This window comes from Epinephelus lanceolatus, chromosome 8 (assembly GCF_041903045.1).
Source record: "Epinephelus lanceolatus isolate andai-2023 chromosome 8, ASM4190304v1, whole genome shotgun sequence".
Classification (NCBI taxonomy): domain Eukaryota; kingdom Metazoa; phylum Chordata; class Actinopteri; order Perciformes; family Serranidae; genus Epinephelus; species Epinephelus lanceolatus.
In genome coordinates, this window is record NC_135741.1 from 3,357,289 (window position 1) to 3,377,158 (window position 19,870).

A 19,870-nucleotide genomic window follows, 5' to 3' on the forward strand; every position below is an offset into this window, starting at 1 on the left:
TTGATGTTTGAGTCTGGAGATGGCATTGTCCACACAGTCTTCTGCCTTCCATGCTCTGCCTGTTCGGGATCATAGCTCCGGCAGTCCTGACCAGTTTGGGCAGTAACGTGTTATTAGTAATGCGTTACAGTAACGTCTGTAGTTTTGGCAGTAACTATTACTCTAATGCATTCGTTTTTAAATTCAGTAACTCAGTTAACGTTACCAAATGGTGCGTTACTCCGTTATTTTTGGCCAGATTTTAAAACGGCACGCAGCATGCAGTATTCCTTCAGAAACTGAAGTTCGCTTTCGCTAAAACATTTTAGCCCTAAACAATAAAAGATAGTCAAGTCAGATAGAGATATATGAACAATTCTTACCAGAGCATCTTAATGAAACACGTCTCTCACCATCTCTGAAGTCACTGTCAACCTGCTGGCCTCACCACAGTGCTGTAACGTTACATTAAGCGGTAGCGCTTCTGTAGATTTTTAGTCCCAGTAACGTTATATCTAGTGACGTGATATCCATTGTTATCCCGAGGAAGCTTTTTTTTATGGACAGACAACGTCTGCAGTGGGCGACAGACTCATGTAGCTCTTCAAATGTTCTCTTTAGCTCATTTTCGATATTTGTATCCAAGTACTGTAGTTGTAAAATGTTTAGCTGCCTGACAGCGAGTGACTCCACTGTAGAAGACAGTTGCATGTTTCCGATACCGTTCAATTGGTTTCTCAAGTTGTACTCTAACAGTCCCTTGGTTAAGCTCCATCCGCTGTCGCTTAGGCGATGTAGCTACGAGCCAGTACAGTTAGGAAATGTTTTGGGCTGCAGGGCTGAGTTTCCCAAAACACGATCCCTCTTAGCAACGTTGTCTTCTTTGCTGCTTAGAATAACTACACTGCAAAAAAGAAAAGCACCTAGCGCCCTCTAGCGTCCCCACTCAGTCATGTACAGCCAGGACGTACTCAGAGTATAGATGACACTAGTGCGCGTGTGTCAAGGTCATGGCATTATAGCGGGCCAAGACGAGAGTCCTAAGTCGAGTTTTTTTTTTTTTTGGGGGGGGGGGGGGGGGGGGGGGGAGTAACTAAAAATTACTTTTCTCAGTAACGCATTAGTTTTTGTTTTAAGTAACTGAGTTACTAACTGAGTTACTTTTTAATGAAGTAACTAATAACGGTAACTAGTTACTATTTTTCAGTAACTAGCACAACACTGGTCCTGACCAAGTGGTCGCTTGACTGCCTGAGTTCCAGCACCAGCCTAGTCTTCTCCAGCCTGTACCCAGTTGCAATGCTCTTCAGTGGTTGCTGCAGGGCATTTCTCCACTTCCGGATGTATTTGTTGGCTTTGGCGTCCAGTTTTTCCACTGTTGTTGATGTTATTTCACTCATCTTTAGTGGCCACATCAGGCGTTGGTAAAGTGTGAACTGGTAACACCAGACTGTATATTTGCCAGGAAGATAGCTCTGGTGAATCCTCTTCAGGCCCTCCTTCAGTTGGTTTGTGATGGTGTCCGCCATGTGCCTGTCTGTGAGATCAGCTGTATACTCTCTGCCCAGGCTCCTGATTGGTTTTTCGGCAAGCACTGGGATTCTCTCTCTGGCTACTTGGAAGGAGATTGTGTCTAGATGTTTACCCTTGCGCATTGAGAGGCTGCGGGCAGATTTTATCTTCATCCTGGCCCAGGATAGAAACTCGTCAAGCCTCTTGAGAAGACGCACTGATGAAGGGTGATACCAAAAATGTCTCGGCCACCCTTTCCGAAACGCAGGACAGGCTGCTGAACTTTGACAGAAAGATTGCCATACAAAAACAGGCGTTGCAACGTGTGGGTTTGTGGCCTACCTGACCTAGCAGAGGAGGACACGCCGGTGCAGTACCTGGAGAGGATGATACCAAGATGGTTCCCCGCCTTGGGGAGTGCGAGGCCAGAGTTCGAGCGTGCCCACAGGATTGGTTGCGGTCCCAGCTGGGAGGAGGTGGAGCGGCCACGGACCTTCATCTTCTGCTGTCTCCGGTTCTCCACATGTCAGGCCATCCTCTGCGAAGCGAGGAAGCACCCTCTCACGGTCGACAACTGTATGCTCTGCTTCGCCGCGGACTTCTCAGATTACACCACGAAAAGATGCAGTGCATTCTCCAGGGCGATGAATATCGCCCGTGAAAAGGGAGCTGGAGCATACCTGCTCTACCCCACCACTCTGAAAATTGGATCTGGCCCCGACGCGCGCGTATTCACGACCCCGCTGGAAGCAGAGGAATACCTGGGCCGGCTCCCCGCCCTGGCGCGGATGCGGGGGTAGACCTGCTGGCCCCCGCCTCTTCCACACCTGCAGCCTCGATCGGGGGAGCGTTCCCCATGAGCAGTGCCAGGCCCCGCAGACAATGAACGTTAAGGACAACGCTACTTTCTCATGGGTCTGGTATTGTCATCATCTCTAATATCCTCTTTACTATCTGTCGCTTTCAGACTTGTACACTATGGACCTCTAATATCTCATTTTGCATTTCACTTTTTATTCCCGTTGGTAATGTAGTCATGTTCTCTGTTGCTTTCAGCTGACTCTAGTCCTTCTTTATATTTCTATATTCTTTATATTCTTGACATCTACAGACATGTGGAGGAAGTCCAGGGCAAAGCTTATCAGCTGATGTGGAACCGATCCATATGCATTCTCCAGGTCAAGCCATACCACATGGAAGTCCTTCTTGACTCTCTTGGCGTATTGAATCTGGTCCTAGATTATCGTTGCATATTCTGAGCAACGTGAGAAGCCAGGGACTCCCGCTTTGCATGCCTTTCTGGGTCTGAAATCTGCCTCCTCAAGTGGTCCTCCAGATCTTCTTTGGCCATGACCAAAGTGCAGGACCGGCTCTTGTCATAGGCCATATCGGCGGTCGCCTAGGGCGCCACATGCTGGCAGGGGCGCAGCTGCAAGCCCTAACAAAAAAAAAAAAAAAAAAAGAAAATAGAATAAACAAAATAAAATAAATTCTAATAATAATTTGCAGCCCCGACTGGTGCCCTTTCCTCATACTCTGTCTTGAAAAAAAGAAGAACAAATAAAGAGAAAGTAAACAGCAACAACCCCCCTGTTATTTGTTATTATTTGACCTGGCCCTGAACCTGTCCTGCATCGTGCTCAGTCACGTCACTGTGGGAGAGGGGGGTGGGACGAGTTATCTGTGCGCATCTCAGGTAGGTAGTGGTTGTGACTGACAGACAGCAAGAGGTCATAATTTGTCAAATTATTATCATCATGAAAAGACCTCCAAGCCCTCAGGTGCGACATACAGAAAGCGGAGGAAAGAGGAGGCGGAGGTCCCAGTATCGAAGTATGTCGTCTTTTATAACATTAAAAAATGCCGTTTGACTTTTCATTTGTACGAGCTAGCAGCTTGCGAAGTTGAAATAAAGCAAAGCTGCCTAATAATGCTACTGTAGATAATGATGTGATCGCTGCCAAGGATTGAGTTAAGCTGCTGAGCTGGTTTATTGCTGTTTCTATCTGGTTAACTACTGGCTGCTTAGTGCTGAAGAATATAAGTTTAGCCAATTATTTGTGGTCTCTGATACACTGCTATGTTGTCATTTTTATCATTATTTTTGTTGCTGTTATTAATATTATTATTATAATGTCATTATTATTACTATTGAATGTTCCAGTTTAACCTTGTTACTAATTACAGTAAATGTAGGTCAAATAAAATAAAGTCAATTTGTACAGTGCTTCACTTTATATGAAGTAGAATGACACAACAGACTTAAAGCAGTGGTGTAACAGTATGGATGTACTGTATGTTTGAATACAGCTACAAGTCAGACAACAAGCAGCAGCACGGCTGGATTCAGCACACCACCTCACTACCTCACCACTTCCAGTGAGACACAGCCTGAATCAGGTGAGTTCTGTAACTGTATGTTACTGCTGCAGTCATGTTTCTAATGTAAATATGGCCAAATCCAGAAACATTTTTGCTACAATTCTATCAAATATTCACAAATACTCTTATCACAATATTCACATCACTTACACATGCAGCTCATCCTGGCCTGTACATCTGGAGTGTTGTTGTCCATTTGTCCACACATGGAGGCTATGAAAGTCTATTTTTACAGTGTCAATAAGTTGGCCAAACCTTTAAACATTTCTAAATCTCCACAGCGACAGAAAACAATGGGAACTGTAGCTTGCACACAGATCCCAATTTTCATTTGAATGCAATATTTCCACATATTTGACTTTTTAAAAGGAGTCCATTCAAGAATACCAACAATATCTATTATTAAAACCTAATCCTGCCTAGGGCACCAAAGTGGCTAGAGCCGGCAGTGCCACTCTTTTTCTCCTCCAGCAGGCTTCTGGCTATTCTGTAAGGATTCTTCAGGAACTTGGAATGCTGGCTCTCTTTCCTCTTTCTCCTCTTCCTGACGCGTTCAGCACTCCTGAGTGATGTTAGACGGCTCTTGATGTCGTTCCATAGGGCTTTTAAGCCTTCTCTCTGATGTTCCTCCGCCTTTTCCCAAGCCTTGCGTAGTGCTCATCGTTCTTTCACAAGCTGCAGAATTTCCTTTTCTCTTCCACTCTTGGCTTTGGGCATGACTTCCTTCCTCTTTCCAAACTGACCAAACCTGCCAAAGCATTCCTCATAGATGATCTGACTGAAGAGGGCCACTTTTCTTTCCACATTGCCTTTGAGGGAGTTTCTTAGCGTGAGTGCCAAGTTGACGTCCAAGCCTCTGACTCCTCTGCCTTTTGCCACTTGATGTTCTTCTTTCTGTTAGGATCTTTCTCTTTCCTTGTGTTATTGGTCACTGGGGCCCTTTCAGCTGCCTGGAAGTTCACCAGGGGATTGGTGTCAGGTGGTTCTGGTGGGTTCTGAACGTTTATAACAGTGGGCTCGGTAGCGCTGTGGTGTTCAATTTGGCACTGTTCCCTTCTTGTCTCATCTGCCTGGGCAGTGCAAGGTTGCATTCGGTCAGCCTGTGTACACTCTCTGATCCTCTGGTGTTGTCTCAAGCCTCTGAGTGTTGTCTCCTTCGTCCATCCACATGTACAAGACCTGAGAGTTTTCTCTTCTGCCGTTTCCGTTCCGTTCGTTTCCCTAATGTCTGTCCTGATTGGTCCTTCTTTCATCCCACCTCTTGGAGGACCACTGGGCAGTTTGTTGTTTTTCATGCTCATAGTTGGGTTGGGTTGGCCCTACGTGGGCCTGTGGGAAGGGTCACTAGCCCGCCCACCCCAGGTGCAGTCTTCCCTGCTTCCAGTCAGACTCTCCTGACAGTCCTCCAGTCTTCCCTGGACTCCAACTGATCTTTTCCAGTAGTAGTTTGTTGACAGGATTGGTGTTGGTACCTGCGAGGCATCCCTGCCTGTCCTACCTCTGCCTGTGCCTAAGAGCCAGGCGCAGGGTCTGTAGCTGGAAGTTGTCCTACACTGGTGATCCTCCCCATTGCTCACCAGGAAGTGGCCACGGGCTCTACATGGCAGTGGCGTTTAGTTGAGAGGCTTGCAAAGCCATGACAGCCGACTTCCACCGGATAGGTTGTTGCTCTCCTGGCATTCAGCCACCAGGTCAGCGTACCGCAGCTTTTTCCTCTCGTATGCTTCATGGATGCCCTGTTCCCATGGAACTGTCAATTTGACCAGCAAGACAAGCTTCTCAGCCACCGACCACAGGACGATGTCGGGTCTCAATTTGGTGATGGTGATGTCGGTGTGGAACTGTAGCTGCTTGTCAAGGTCTGCCTTCATTGACCAGGTACCTCTAGTGGCCAGGACTGATGTTCTCTCCTGGGCCACCGTATTTTTGGCGTGGCCTGGAGGAGGAGCTGGTCTCCCCCTTCAGACTCCAGGATGTCATTTTTATGAACAACTCCATAAGGCAATGTCAACTCAAATACGGCCCACTCATCACACGTTATCCAAATTTGGCGCAACTCCCAGAAACTTGGTGCTATCCAGTGTCCGTGGCATTTAGATTCTCCAGTATTTAGTAATACTCAAATCCTGATAGGACGAAGACCAATAAATTTCCCTAGTGGGAAAGAAAGGGTGTTCGCACTCTGAGAGATATTTTTAATAACACAGGTCTTCGCTCTTTTCAGGATCTGAGAGATCACAACAATTTACCAGGTACTTCTTTCTTTTTTTATTTTCAATCAAGAGCAGCCCTCAGGGCCCATGGGGTCCCATGGAATCGGCCACTGGATCAGCATCCCTTCCATAAACTCATCACAAGCAGAGGCACTTCCAGGGGCTTTGTCTCTACCTTTTATGCCCTTCTATTAAAGTCCTCTTACAAGGACCTCCCCCTGAACAGGATATGGAGGAACGATGTGCCAGGACTGAACCAAGATGTGGACTGGGACTCAGTATGGTCCAACATCCTGTTGACCTCACATAACCCCCATCACCAACAGATTCACTTGAACTATGTCCACCGGACCTGTCTCACCCCAAGAAGGCTCCACGCGATGGGTCTTGTGACCGTCTTTCATTGTACACTTGGCTCTCAAGGTACCGCTGGTACGTTTATACATATGTTCTGGGAGTGCCCCCCCGTTATTGGCTTCTGGAAGAATGTTGCCTGTCAGTTATCAGAAATATTTTCTGTGGATATACCTGTGACTGTGACTGCTATGCTCCTTAATGATTTGCCTCGGCCGCTGGCCCCAATCTTTCAGAGAAGAATTATTCTTGCTGGCCTCACCACAGCCAAGAAGCTGGTCGCCATGAGGTGGAAACACCCCGAAATATTTTATTTTACTGCCCATCTCGTGTGTTTTCCCTTTTTGTCTTAACGACTGTTGCTGTTGTGTTGTTGTATTGTTTTCTATGTTTGTTGAAAAAAGAAAAAAAAAATGATCAAAAATAAAAAAGAGAAGACGCATTGTGCATGCAGCTGTCTGCAGTAAGGTTGTTACATCAACCACGAAGCAGCTAAGGGGTGGCAATCATTGGCCTGTGCTGTTGCAGACTCCTCTGACCATTGTCCTTGTGCCGATCAGGATGATTTCGAAAGAGGCTGTGAAGAGGATGGGTGAGATGGAACACCCCATCGCTATGCCCCTGCCCAAATGTTGCCAGTCAGTTGTATACTGCTGCAGTGAGTGGCATATCTTCACATCCACGTAGTGGCTCTCTATGATGTTCTTGACACCTACAGACACGTGGAAGAAGTCCAGGGTGAAGCTTATCAGCTGATGTGGAACCGATCCATATGCATTCTCCAGGTCAAGCCATACCACATGGAGGTCCTTCTTGACTCTCTTGGCGTATTGAATCTGGTCCCAGATTATCGTTGCATGTTCTGAGCAACCTGAGAAGCCAGGGACTCCTGCTTTCTGGCAGCTAGTGTCGATATAGTTGTTTTGCAGCAGAAACTTGGTCATTCTCTTCACAATAATTGCAAAAAAGATCTTGCCTTCTACATTCAGCAGTGCGATGCTCCGGAACTGTCCAATGGTATGACTCCTGCTCTTTTGGAATCAAGGTGGCCACAGCTCTACGCCACTCTGTGGGAACTCTGTTGTTTCCAGATCATCCTCATTAGTTTCCATAGCTCTTTCAGGACTTGGAGGCATCTTTTGTAGAGCTTGTATGGAATGCCATTTGGCTTGGGGGAGGAGCTAGACCTTGCTTCCCTTAAGATATCCTCCACTTCACTCAACTTAGGTGGTACCACTTCGAACTCTTCCGTTGGGACTGGTGGTTGGGGAACATAGCCCGGGGACCCTAGAGGGAGATGCCTTTCTGGGTCTGAAATCTGCCTCCTCACGTGGTCCTCCAGATCTTCTTTGGCCATGACCAAAGTGCAGGGCCGGCTGTTGGCATAGCCCATAAAGGCGGTCGCCTAGGGTGCCACATGCTGGCAGGGGCGCAGCTGCAAACTCTCAAACAACAAAATAAATTCTAATAATAATTTGCAGCCACGACTGGTGCCCTTTCCTCATACTCTGTCTTGAAAAAAAGAAGAACAAATAAAGAGAAAGTAAACAACAGCAACCCCCCTGTTATTTGTCATTATTTGACCTGGCCCTGAACCTGTCCTGCACCGTGCTCAGTCACGTCACTGTGGGAGAGGGGGGTGGGACGAGTTATCTGTGCGCATCTCAGGTAGGTAGCGGTTGTGACTGACAGACAACAAGAGGTCATAATTTGTCAAATTATTGAGTCATCATCATGAAAAGACCTCCAAGCCCTCAGGTGCGACATACAGAAAGCGGAGGAAAGAGGAGGCGGAGGTCCCAGTATCGAAGTATGTCGTCTTTTATAACATTAAAAAATGCCGTTTGACTTTTCATTTGTATGAGCTAGCAGCTTGCGAAGTTGAAATAAAGCAAAGTTGCCTAATAATGCTACTGTAGATAATGATGTGATCGCTGCCAAGGATTGAGTTAAGCTGCTGAGCTGGTTTATTGCTGTTTCTATCTGGTTAACTACTGGCTGCTTAGTGCTGAAGAATATAAGTTTAGCCAATTATTTGTGGTCTCTGATACACTGCTATGTTGTCATTTTTATCATTATTTTTGTTGCTGTTATTAATATTATTATTATAATGTCATTATTATTACTATTGAATGTTCCAGTTTAACCTTGTTACTAATTACAGTAAATGTAGGTCAAATAAAATAAAGTCAATTTGTACAGTGCTTCACTTTATATGAAGTAGAATGACACAACAGACTTAAAGCAGTGGTGTAACAGTATGGATGTACTGTATGTTTGAATACAGCTACAAGTCAGACAACAAGCAGCAGCACGGCTGGATTCAGCACACCACCTCACTACCTCACCACTTCCAGTGAGACACAGCCTGAATCAGGTGAGTTCTGTAACTGTATGTTACTGCTGCAGTCATGTTTCTAATGTAAATATGGCCAAATCCAGAAACATTTTTGCTACAATTCTATCAAATATTCACAAATACTCTTATCACAATATTCACATCACTTACACATGCAACTCATCCTGGCCTGTACATCTGGAGTGTTGTTGTCCATTTGTCCACACATGGAGGCTATGGAAGTCTATTTTTACAGTGTCAATAAGTTGGCCAAGCCTTTGAACATTTCTAAACCTCCATAGCAACAGAAAACAATGGGAACTGTAGCTTGCACACAGATCCCAATTTTCATTTGAATGCAATATTTCCACATATTTGACTTTTTAAAAGGAGTCCATTCAAGAATACCAACAATATCTATTATTAAAACCTAATCCTGCCTAGGGCACCAAAGTGGCTAGAGCCGGCAGTGCCACTCTTTTTCTCCTCCAGCAGGCTTCTGGCTATTCTGTAAGGATTCTTCAGGAACTTGGAATGCTGGCTCTCTTTCCTCTTTCTCCTCTTCCTGACGCGTTCAGCCCTCCTGAGTGATGTTAGGCGGCTCTTGATGTCGTTCCATAGGGCTTTTAAGCCTTCTCTCTGATGTTCCTCCGCCTTTTCCCAAGCCTTGCGTAGTGCTCTTCGTTCTTTCACAAGCTGCAGAATTTCCTTTTCTCTTCCACTCTTGGCTTTGGGCATGACTTCCTTCCTCTTTCCAAACTGACCAAACCTGCCAAAGCATTCCTCATAGATGATCTGACTGAAGAGGGCCACTTTTCTTTCCACATTGCCTTTGAGGGAGTTTCTTAGCGTGAGTGCCAAGTTGACGTCCAAGCCTCTGACTCCTCTGCCTTTTGCCACTTGATGTTCTTCTTTCTGTGAGGATCTTTCTCTTTCCTTGTGTTATTGGTCACTGGGGCCCTTTCAGCTGCCTGGAAGTTCACCAGGGGATTGGTGTCAGGTGGTTCTGGTGGGTTCTGAACGTTTATAACAGTGGGCTCGGTAGCGCTGTGGTGTTCAATTTGGCACTGTTCCCTTCTTGTCTCATCTGCCTGGGCAGTGCAAGGTTGCATTCGGTCAGCCTGTGTACACTCTCTGATCCTCTGGTGTTGTCTCAAGCCTCTGAGTGTTGTCTCCTTCGTCCATCCACATGTACAAGACCTGAGAGTTTTCTCTTCTGCCATTTCCGTTCCGTTCGTTTCCCTAATGTCTGTCCTGATTGGTCCTTCTTTCATCCCACCTCTTGGAGGACCACTGGGCAGTTTGTTGTTTTTCATGCTCATAGTTGGGTTGGGTTGGCCCTACGTGGGCCTGTGGGAAGGGTCACTAGCCCGCCCACCCCAGGTGCAGTCTTCCCTGCTTCCAGTCAGACTCTCCTGACAGTCCTCCAGTCTTCCCTGGACTCCAACTGATCTTTTCCAGTAGTAGTTTGTTGACAGGATTGGTGTTGGTACCTGCGAGGCATCCCTGCCTGTCCTACCTCTGCCTGTGCCTAAGAGCCAGGCGCAGGGTCTGTAGCTGGAAGTTGTCCTACACTGGTGATCCTCCCCATTGCTCACCAGGAAGCGGCCACGGGCTCTACATGGCAGTGGCGTTTAGTTGAGAGGCTTGCAAAGCCATGACAGCCGACTTCCACCGGATAGGTTGTTGCTCTCCTGGCATTCAGCCACCAGGTCAGCGTACCGCAGCTTTTTCCTCTCGTATGCTTCATGGATGCCCTGTTCCCATGGAACTGTCAATTTGACCAGCAAGACAAGCTTCTCAGCCACCGACCACAGGACGATGTCGGGTCTCAATTTGGTGATGGTGATGTCGGTGTGGAACTGTAGCTGCTTGTCAAGGTCTGCCTTCATTGACCAGGTACCTCTAGTGGCCAGGACTGATGTTCTCTCCTGGGCCACCGTATTTTGGCGTGGCCTGGAGGAGCTGGTCTCCCCCTTCAGACTCCAGGATGTCATTTTTATGAACAACTCCATAAGGCAATGTCAACTCAAATACGGCCCACTCATCACACGTTATCCAAATTTGGCACAACTCCCAGAAACTTGGTGCTATCCAGTGTCCGTGGCATTTAGATTCTCCAGTATTTAGTAATACTCAGCACCTGATAGGACGAAGACCAATAAATTTCCCTAGTGGGAAAGAAAGGGTGTTGGCACTCTGAGAAATATTTTTAATAACACAGGTCTTCACTCTTTTCAGGATCTGAGAGATCACAACAATTTACCAGGTACTTCTTTCTTTTTTTATTTTCAATCGAGAGCAGCCTTCAGGGCCCATGGGGTCCCATGGAATCGGCCACTGGATCAGCATCCCTTCCATAAACTCATCACAAGCAGAGGCACTTCCAGGGGCTTTGTCTCTACCTTTTATGCCCTTCTATTAAAGTCCTCTTACAAGGACCTCCCCCTGAACAGGATATGGAGGAACGATGTGCCAGGACTGAACCAAGATGTGGACTGGGACTCAGTATGGTCCAACATCCTGTTGACCTCACATAACCCCCATCACCAACAGATTCACTTGAACTATGTCCACCGGACCTGTCTCACCCCAAGAAGGCTCCACGCGATGGGTCTTGTGACCGTCTTTCATTGTACACTTGGCTCTCAAGGTGCCGCTGGTACGTTTATACATATGTTCTGGGAGTGCCCCCCCGTTATTGGCTTCTGGAAGAATGTTGCCTGTCAGTTATCAGAAATATTTTCTGTGGATATACCTGTGACTGTGACTGCTATGCTCCTTAATGATTTGCCTCGGACGCTGGCCCCAATCTTTCAGAGAAGAATTATTCTTGCTGGCCTCACCACAGCCAAGAAGCTGGTCGCCATGAGGTGGAAACACCCCGAAATATTTTATTTTACTGCCCATCTCGTGTGTTTTCCCTTTTTGTCTTAACGACTGTTGCTGTTGTGTTGTTGTATTGTTTTCTATGTTTGTTGAAAAAAGAAAAAAAAAATGATCAAAAATAAAAAAGAGAAGACGCATTGTGCATGCAGCTGTCTGCAGTAAGGTTGTTACATCAACCACGAAGCAGCTAAGGGGTGGCAATCATTGGCCTGTGCTGTTGCAGACTCCTCTGACCATTGTCCTTGTGCCGATCAGGATGATTTCGAAAGAGGCTGTGAAGAGGATGGGTGAGATGGAACACCCCATCGCTATGCCCCTGCCCAAATGTTGCCAGTCAGTTGTATACTGCTGCAGTGAGTGGCATATCTTCACATCCACGTAGTGGCTCTCTATGATGTTCTTGACACCTACAGACACGTGGAAGAAGTCCAGGGTGAAGCTTATCAGCTGATGTGGAACCGATCCATATGCATTCTCCAGGTCAAGCCATACCACATGGAGGTCCTTCTTGACTCTCTTGGCGTATTGAATCTGGTCCCAGATTATCGTTGCATGTTCTGAGCAACCTGAGAAGCCAGGGACTCCTGCTTTCTGGCAGCTAGTGTCGATATAGTTGTTTTGCAGCAGAAACTTGGTCATTCTCTTCACAATAATTGCAAAAAAGATCTTGCCTTCTACATTCAGCAGTGCGATGCTCCGGAACTGTCCAATGGTATGACTCCTGCTCTTTTGGAATCAAGGTGGCCACAGCTCTACGCCACTCTGTGGGAACTCTGTTGTTTCCAGATCATCCTCATTAGTTTCCATAGCTCTTTCAGGACTTGGAGGCATCTTTTGTAGAGCTTGTATGGAATGCCATTTGGCTTGGGGGAGGAGCTAGACCTTGCTTCCCTTAAGACATCCTCCACTTCACTCAACTTAGGTGGTACCACTTCGAACTCTTCCGTTGGGACTGGTGGTTGGGGAACATAGCCCGGGGACCCTAGAGGGAGATGCCTTTCTGGGTCTGAAATCTGCCTCCTCACGTGGTCCTCCAGATCTTCTTTGGCCATGACCAAAGTGCAGGGCCGGCTGTTGGCATAGCCCATAAAGGCGGTCGCCTAGGGTGCCACATGCTGGCAGGGGCGCAGCTGCAAACTCTCAAACAACAAAATAAATTCTAATAATAATTTGCAGCCACGACTGGTGCCCTTTCCTCATACTCTGTCTTGAAAAAAAGAAGAACAAATAAAGAGAAAGTAAACAACAGCAACCCCCCTGTTATTTGTCATTATTTGACCTGGCCCTGAACCTGTCCTGCACCGTGCTCAGTCACGTCACTGTGGGAGAGGGGGGTGGGACGAGTTATCTGTGCGCATCTCAGGTAGGTAGCGGTTGTGACTGACAGACAACAAGAGGTCATAATTTGTCAAATTATTGAGTCATCATCATGAAAAGACCTCCAAGCCCTCAGGTGCGACATACAGAAAGCGGAGGAAAGAGGAGGCGGAGGTCCCAGTATCGAAGTATGTCGTCTTTTATAACATTAAAAAATGCCGTTTGACTTTTCATTTGTACGAGCTAGCAGCTTGCGAAGTTGAAATAAAGCAAAGTTGCCTAATAATGCTACTGTAGATAATGATGTGATCGCTGCCAAAGATTGAGTTAAGCTGCTGAGCTGGTTTATTGCTGTTTCTATCTGGTTAACTACTGGCTGCTTAGTGCTGAAGAATATAAGTTTAGCCAATTATTTGTGATCTCTGATACACTGCTATGTTGTCATTTTTATCATTATTTTTGTTGCTGTTATTAATATTATTATTATAATGTCATTATTATTACTATTGAATGTTCCAGTTTAACCTTGTTACTAATTACAGTAAATGTAGGTCAAATAAAATAAAGTCAATTTGTACAGTGCTTCACTTTATATGAAGTAGAATGACACAACAGACTTAAAGCAGTGGTGTAACAGTATGGATGTACTGTATGTTTGAATACAGCTACAAGTCAGACAACAAGCAGCAGCACGGCTGGATTCAGCACACCACCTCACTACCTCACCACTTCCAGTGAGACACAGCCTGAATCAGGTGAGTTCTGTAACTGTATGTTACTGCTGCAGTCATGTTTCTAATGTAAATATGGCCAAATCCAGAAACATTTTTGCTACAATTCTATCAAATATTCACAAATACTCTTATCACAATATTCACATCACTTACACATGCAACTCATCCTGGCCTGTACATCTGGAGTGTTGTTGTCCATTTGTCCACACATGGAGGCTATGGAAGTCTATTTTTACAGTGTCAATAAGTTGGCCAAGCCCTTAAACATTTCTAAATCTCCACAGCGACAGAAAACAATGGGAACTGTAGCTTGCACACAGATGCCAATTTTCATTTGAATGCAATATTTCCACATATTTGACTTTTTAAAAGGAGTCCATTCAAGAATACCAACAATATCTATTATTAAAACCTAATCCTGCCTAGGGCACCAAAGTGGCTAGAGCCGGCAGTGCCACTCTTTTTCTCCTCCAGCAGGCTTCTGGCTATTCTGTAAGGATTCTTCAGGAACTTGGAATGCTGGCTCTCTTTCCTCTTTCTCCTCTTCCTGACGCGTTCAGCCCTCCTGAGTGATGTTAGGCGGCTCTTGATGTCGTTCCATAGGGCTTTTAAGCCTTCTCTCTGATGTTCCTCCGCCTTTTCCCAAGCCTTGCGTAGTGCTCTTCGTTCTTTCACAAGCTGCAGAATTTCCTTTTCTCTTCCACTCTTGGCTTTGGGCATGACTTCCTTCCTCTTTCCAAACTGACCAAACCTGCCAAAGCATTCCTCATAGATGATCTGACTGAAGAGGGCCACTTTTCTTTCCACATTGCCTTTGAGGGAGTTTCTTAGCGTGAGTGCCAAGTTGACGTCCAAGCCTCTGACTCCTCTGCCTTTTGCCACTTGATGTTCTTCTTTCTGTTAGGATCTTTCTCTTTCCTTGTGTTATTGGTCACTGGGGCCCTTTCAGCTGCCTGGAAGTTCACCAGGGGATTGGTGTCAGGTGGTTCTGGTGGGTTCTGAACGTTTATAACAGTGGGCTCGGTAGCGCTGTGGTGTTCAATTTGGCACTGTTCCCTTCTTGTCTCATCTGCCTGGGCAGTGCAAGGTTGCATTCGGTCAGCCTGTGTACACTCTCTGATCCTCTGGTGTTGTCTCAAGCCTCTGAGTGTTGTCTCCTTCGTCCATCCACATGTACAAGACCTGAGAGTTTTCTCTTCTGCCATTTCCGTTCCGTTCGTTTCCCTAATGTCTGTCCTGATTGGTCCTTCTTTCATCCCACCTCTTGGAGGACCACTGGGCAGTTTGTTGTTTTTCATGCTCATAGTTGGGTTGGGTTGGCCCTACGTGGGCCTGTGGGAAGGGTCACTAGCCCGCCCACCCCAGGTGCAGTCTTCCCTGCTTCCAGTCAGACTCTCCTGACAGTCCTCCAGTCTTCCCTGGACTCCAACTGATCTTTTCCAGTAGTAGTTTGTTGACAGGATTGGTGTTGGTACCTGCGAGGCATCCCTGCCTGTCCTACCTCTGCCTGTGCCTAAGAGCCAGGCGCAGGGTCTGTAGCTGGAAGTTGTCCTACACTGGTGATCCTCCCCATTGCTCACCAGGAAGCGGCCACGGGCTCTACATGGCAGTGGCGTTTAGTTGAGAGGCTTGCAAAGCCATGACAGCCGACTTCCACCGGATAGGTTGTTGCTCTCCTGGCATTCAGCCACCAGGTCAGCGTACCGCAGCTTTTTCCTCTCGTATGCTTCATGGATGCCCTGTTCCCATGGAACTGTCAATTTGACCAGCAAGACAAGCTTCTCAGCCACCGACCACAGGACGATGTCGGGTCTCAATTTGGTGATGGTGATGTCGGTGTGGAACTGTAGCTGCTTGTCAAGGTCTGCCTTCATTGACCAGGTACCTCTAGTGGCCAGGACTGATGTTCTCTCCTGGGCCACCGTATTTTGGCGTGGCCTGGAGGAGCTGGTCTCCCCCTTCAGACTCCAGGATGTCATTTTTATGAACAACTCCATAAGGCAATGTCAACTCAAATACGGCCCACTCATCACACGTTATCCAAATTTGGCACAACTCCCAGAAACTTGGTGCTATCCAGTGTCCGTGGCATTTAGATTCTCCAGTATTTAGTAATACTCAGCACCTGATAGGACGAAGACCAATAAATTTCCCTAGTGGGAAAGAAAGGGTGTTGGCACTCTGAGAAATATTTTTAATAACACAGGTCTTCACTCTTTTCAGGATCTGAGAGATCACAACAATTTACCAGGTACTTCTTTCTTTTTTTATTTTCAATCGAGAGCAGCCTTCAGGGCCCATGGGGTCCCATGGAATCGGCCACTGGATCAGCATCCCTTCCATAAACTCATCACAAGCAGAGGCACTTCCAGGGGCTTTGTCTCTACCTTTTATGCCCTTCTATTAAAGTCCTCTTACAAGGACCTCCCCCTGAACAGGATATGGAGGAACGATGTGCCAGGACTGAACCAAGATGTGGACTGGGACTCAGTATGGTCCAACATCCTGTTGACCTCACATAACCCCCATCACCAACAGATTCACTTGAACTATGTCCACCGGACCTGTCTCACCCCAAGAAGGCTCCACGCGATGGGTCTTGTGACCGTCTTTCATTGTACACTTGGCTCTCAAGGTGCCGCTGGTACGTTTATACATATGTTCTGGGAGTGCCCCCCCGTTATTGGCTTCTGGAAGAATGTTGCCTGTCAGTTATCAGAAATATTTTCTGTGGATATACCTGTGACTGTGACTGCTATGCTCCTTAATGATTTGCCTCGGCCGCTGGCCCCAATCTTTCAGAGAAGAATTATTCTTGCTGGCCTCACCACAGCCAAGAAGCTGGTCGCCATGAGGTGGAAACACCCCGAAATATTTTATTTTACTGCCCATCTCGTGTGTTTTCCCTTTTTGTCTTAACGACTGTTGCTGTTGTGTTGTTGTATTGTTTTCTATGTTTGTTGAAAAAAGAAAAAAAAAATGATCAAAAATAAAAAAGAGAAGACGCATTGTGCATGCAGCTGTCTGCAGTAAGGTTGTTACATCAACCACGAAGCAGCTAAGGGGTGGCAATCATTGGCCTGTGCTGTTGCAGACTCCTCTGACCATTGTCCTTGTGCCGATCAGGATGATTTCGAAAGAGGCTGTGAAGAGGATGGGTGAGATGGAACACCCCATCGCTATGCCCCTGCCCAAATGTTGCCAGTCAGTTGTATACTGCTGCAGTGAGTGGCATATCTTCACATCCACGTAGTGGCTCTCTATGATGTTCTTGACACCTACAGACACGTGGAAGAAGTCCAGGGTGAAGCTTATCAGCTGATGTGGAACCGATCCATATGCATTCTCCAGGTCAAGCCATACCACATGGAGGTCCTTCTTGACTCTCTTGGCGTATTGAATCTGGTCCCAGATTATCGTTGCATGTTCTGAGCAACCTGAGAAGCCAGGGACTCCTGCTTTCTGGCAGCTAGTGTCGATATAGTTGTTTTGCAGCAGAAACTTGGTCATTCTCTTCACAATAATTGCAAAAAAGATCTTGCCTTCTACATTCAGCAGTGCGATGCTCCGGAACTGTCCAATGGTATGACTCCTGCTCTTTTGGAATCAAGGTGGCCACAGCTCTACGCCACTCTGTGGGAACTCTGTTGTTTCCAGATCATCCTCATTAGTTTCCATAGCTCTTTCAGGACTTGGAGGCATCTTTTGTAGAGCTTGTATGGAATGCCATTTGGCTTGGGGGAGGAGCTAGACCTTGCTTCCCTTAAGATATCCTCCACTTCACTCAACTTAGGTGGTACCACTTCGAACTCTTCCGTTGGGACTGGTGGTTGGGGAACATAGCCCGGGGACCCTAGAGGGAGATGCCTTTCTGGGTCTGAAATCTGCCTCCTCACGTGGTCCTCCAGATCTTCTTTGGCCATGACCAAAGTGCAGGGCCGGCTGTTGGCATAGCCCATAAAGGCGGTCGCCTAGGGTGCCACATGCTGGCAGGGGCGCAGCTGCAAACTCTCAAACAACAAAATAAATTCTAATAATAATTTGCAGCCACGACTGGTGCCCTTTCCTCATACTCTGTCTTGAAAAAAAGAAGAACAAATAAAGAGAAAGTAAACAACAGCAACCCCCCTGTTATTTGTCATTATTTGACCTGGCCCTGAACCTGTCCTGCACCGTGCTCAGTCACGTCACTGTGGGAGAGGGGGGTGGGACGAGTTATCTGTGCGCATCTCAGGTAGGTAGCGGTTGTGACTGACAGACAACAAGAGGTCATAATTTGTCAAATTATTGAGTCATCATCATGAAAAGACCTCCAAGCCCTCAGGTGCGACATACAGAAAGCGGAGGAAAGAGGAGGCGGAGGTCCCAGTATCGAAGTATGTCGTCTTTTATAACATTAAAAAATGCCGTTTGACTTTTCATTTGTACGAGCTAGCAGCTTGCGAAGTTGAAATAAAGCAAAGTTGCCTAATAATGCTACTGTAGATAATGATGTGATCGCTGCCAAGGATTGAGTTAAGCTGCTGAGCTGGTTTATTGCTGTTTCTATCTGGTTAACTACTGGCTGCTTAGTGCTGAAGAATATAAGTTTAGCCAATTATTTGTGGTCTCTGATACACTGCTATGTTGTCATTTTTATCATTATTTTTGTTGCTGTTATTAATATTATTATTATAATGTCATTATTATTACTATTGAATGTTCCAGTTTAACCTTGTTACTAATTACAGTAAATGTAGGTCAAATAAAATAAAGTCAATTTGTACAGTGCTTCACTTTATATGAAGTAGAATGACACAACAGACTTAAAGCAGTGGTGTAACAGTATGGATGTACTGTATGTTTGAATACAGCTACAAGTCAGACAACAAGCAGCAGCACGGCTGGATTCAGCACACCACCTCACTACCTCACCACTTCCAGTGAGACACAGCCTGAATCAGGTGAGTTCTGTAACTGTATGTTACTGCTGCAGTCATGTTTCTAATGTAAATATGGCCAAATCCAGAAACATTTTTGCTACAATTCTATCAAATATTCACAAATACTCTTATCACAATATTCACATCACTTACACATGCAACTCATCCTGGCCTGTACATCTGGAGTGTTGTTGTCCATTTGTCCACACATGGAGGCTATGGAAGTCTATTTTTACAGTGTCAATAAGTTGGCCAAGCCTTTGAACATTTCTAAACCTCCATAGCAACAGAAAACAATGGGAACTGTAGCTTGCACACAGATCCCAATTTTCATTTGAATGCAATATTTCCACATATTTGACTTTTTAAAAGGAGTCCATTCAAGAATACCAACAATATCTATTATTAAAACCTAATCCTGCCTAGGGCACCAAAGTGGCTAGAGCCGGCAGTGCCACTCTTTTTCTCCTCCAGCAGGCTTCTGGCTATTCTGTAAGGATTCTTCAGGAACTTGGAATGCTGGCTCTCTTTCCTCTTTCTCCTCTTCCTGACGCGTTCAGCCCTCCTGAGTGATGTTAGGCGGCTCTTGATGTCGTTCCATAGGGCTTTTAAGCCTTCTCTCTGATGTTCCTCCGCCTTTTCCCAAGCCTTGCGTAGTGCTCTTCGTTCTTTCACAAGCTGCAGAATTTCCTTTTCTCTTCCACTCTTGGCTTTGGGCATGACTTCCTTCCTCTTTCCAAACTGACCAAACCTGCCAAAGCATTCCTCATAGATGATCTGACTGAAGAGGGCCACTTTTCTTTCCACATTGCCTTTGAGGGAGTTTCTTAGCGTGAGTGCCAAGTTGACGTCCAAGCCTCTGACTCCTCTGCCTTTTGCCACTTGATGTTCTTCTTTCTGTGAGGATCTTTCTCTTTCCTTGTGTTATTGGTCACTGGGGCCCTTTCAGCTGCCTGGAAGTTCACCAGGGGATTGGTGTCAGGTGGTTCTGGTGGGTTCTGAACGTTTATAACAGTGGGCTCGGTAGCGCTGTGGTGTTCAATTTGGCACTGTTCCCTTCTTGTCTCATCTGCCTGGGCAGTGCAAGGTTGCATTCGGTCAGCCTGTGTACACTCTCTGATCCTCTGGTGTTGTCTCAAGCCTCTGAGTGTTGTCTCCTTCGTCCATCCACATGTACAAGACCTGAGAGTTTTCTCTTCTGCCATTTCCGTTCCGTTCGTTTCCCTAATG

The 19,870-nt window shown here is 46.3% G+C and overlaps 1 protein-coding gene across 1 annotated transcript in view; it reads left to right on the forward strand.

Annotated features, from left to right (window-relative positions):
- The window catches only part of LOC117258006 (uncharacterized), a 36,988-nt gene that overhangs the window by 9,306 nt on the left and 7,812 nt on the right, over positions 1-19,870 (forward strand). The window contains exons 5-8 of the mRNA XM_078169741.1: positions 3,802-3,891; positions 8,728-8,817; positions 13,650-13,739; positions 18,572-18,661. Coding sequence (XP_078025867.1) covers positions 3,802-3,891; positions 8,728-8,817; positions 13,650-13,739; positions 18,572-18,661 — 360 coding nt within the window. The remainder of the gene's footprint in view (positions 1-3,801; positions 3,892-8,727; positions 8,818-13,649; positions 13,740-18,571; positions 18,662-19,870) is intronic.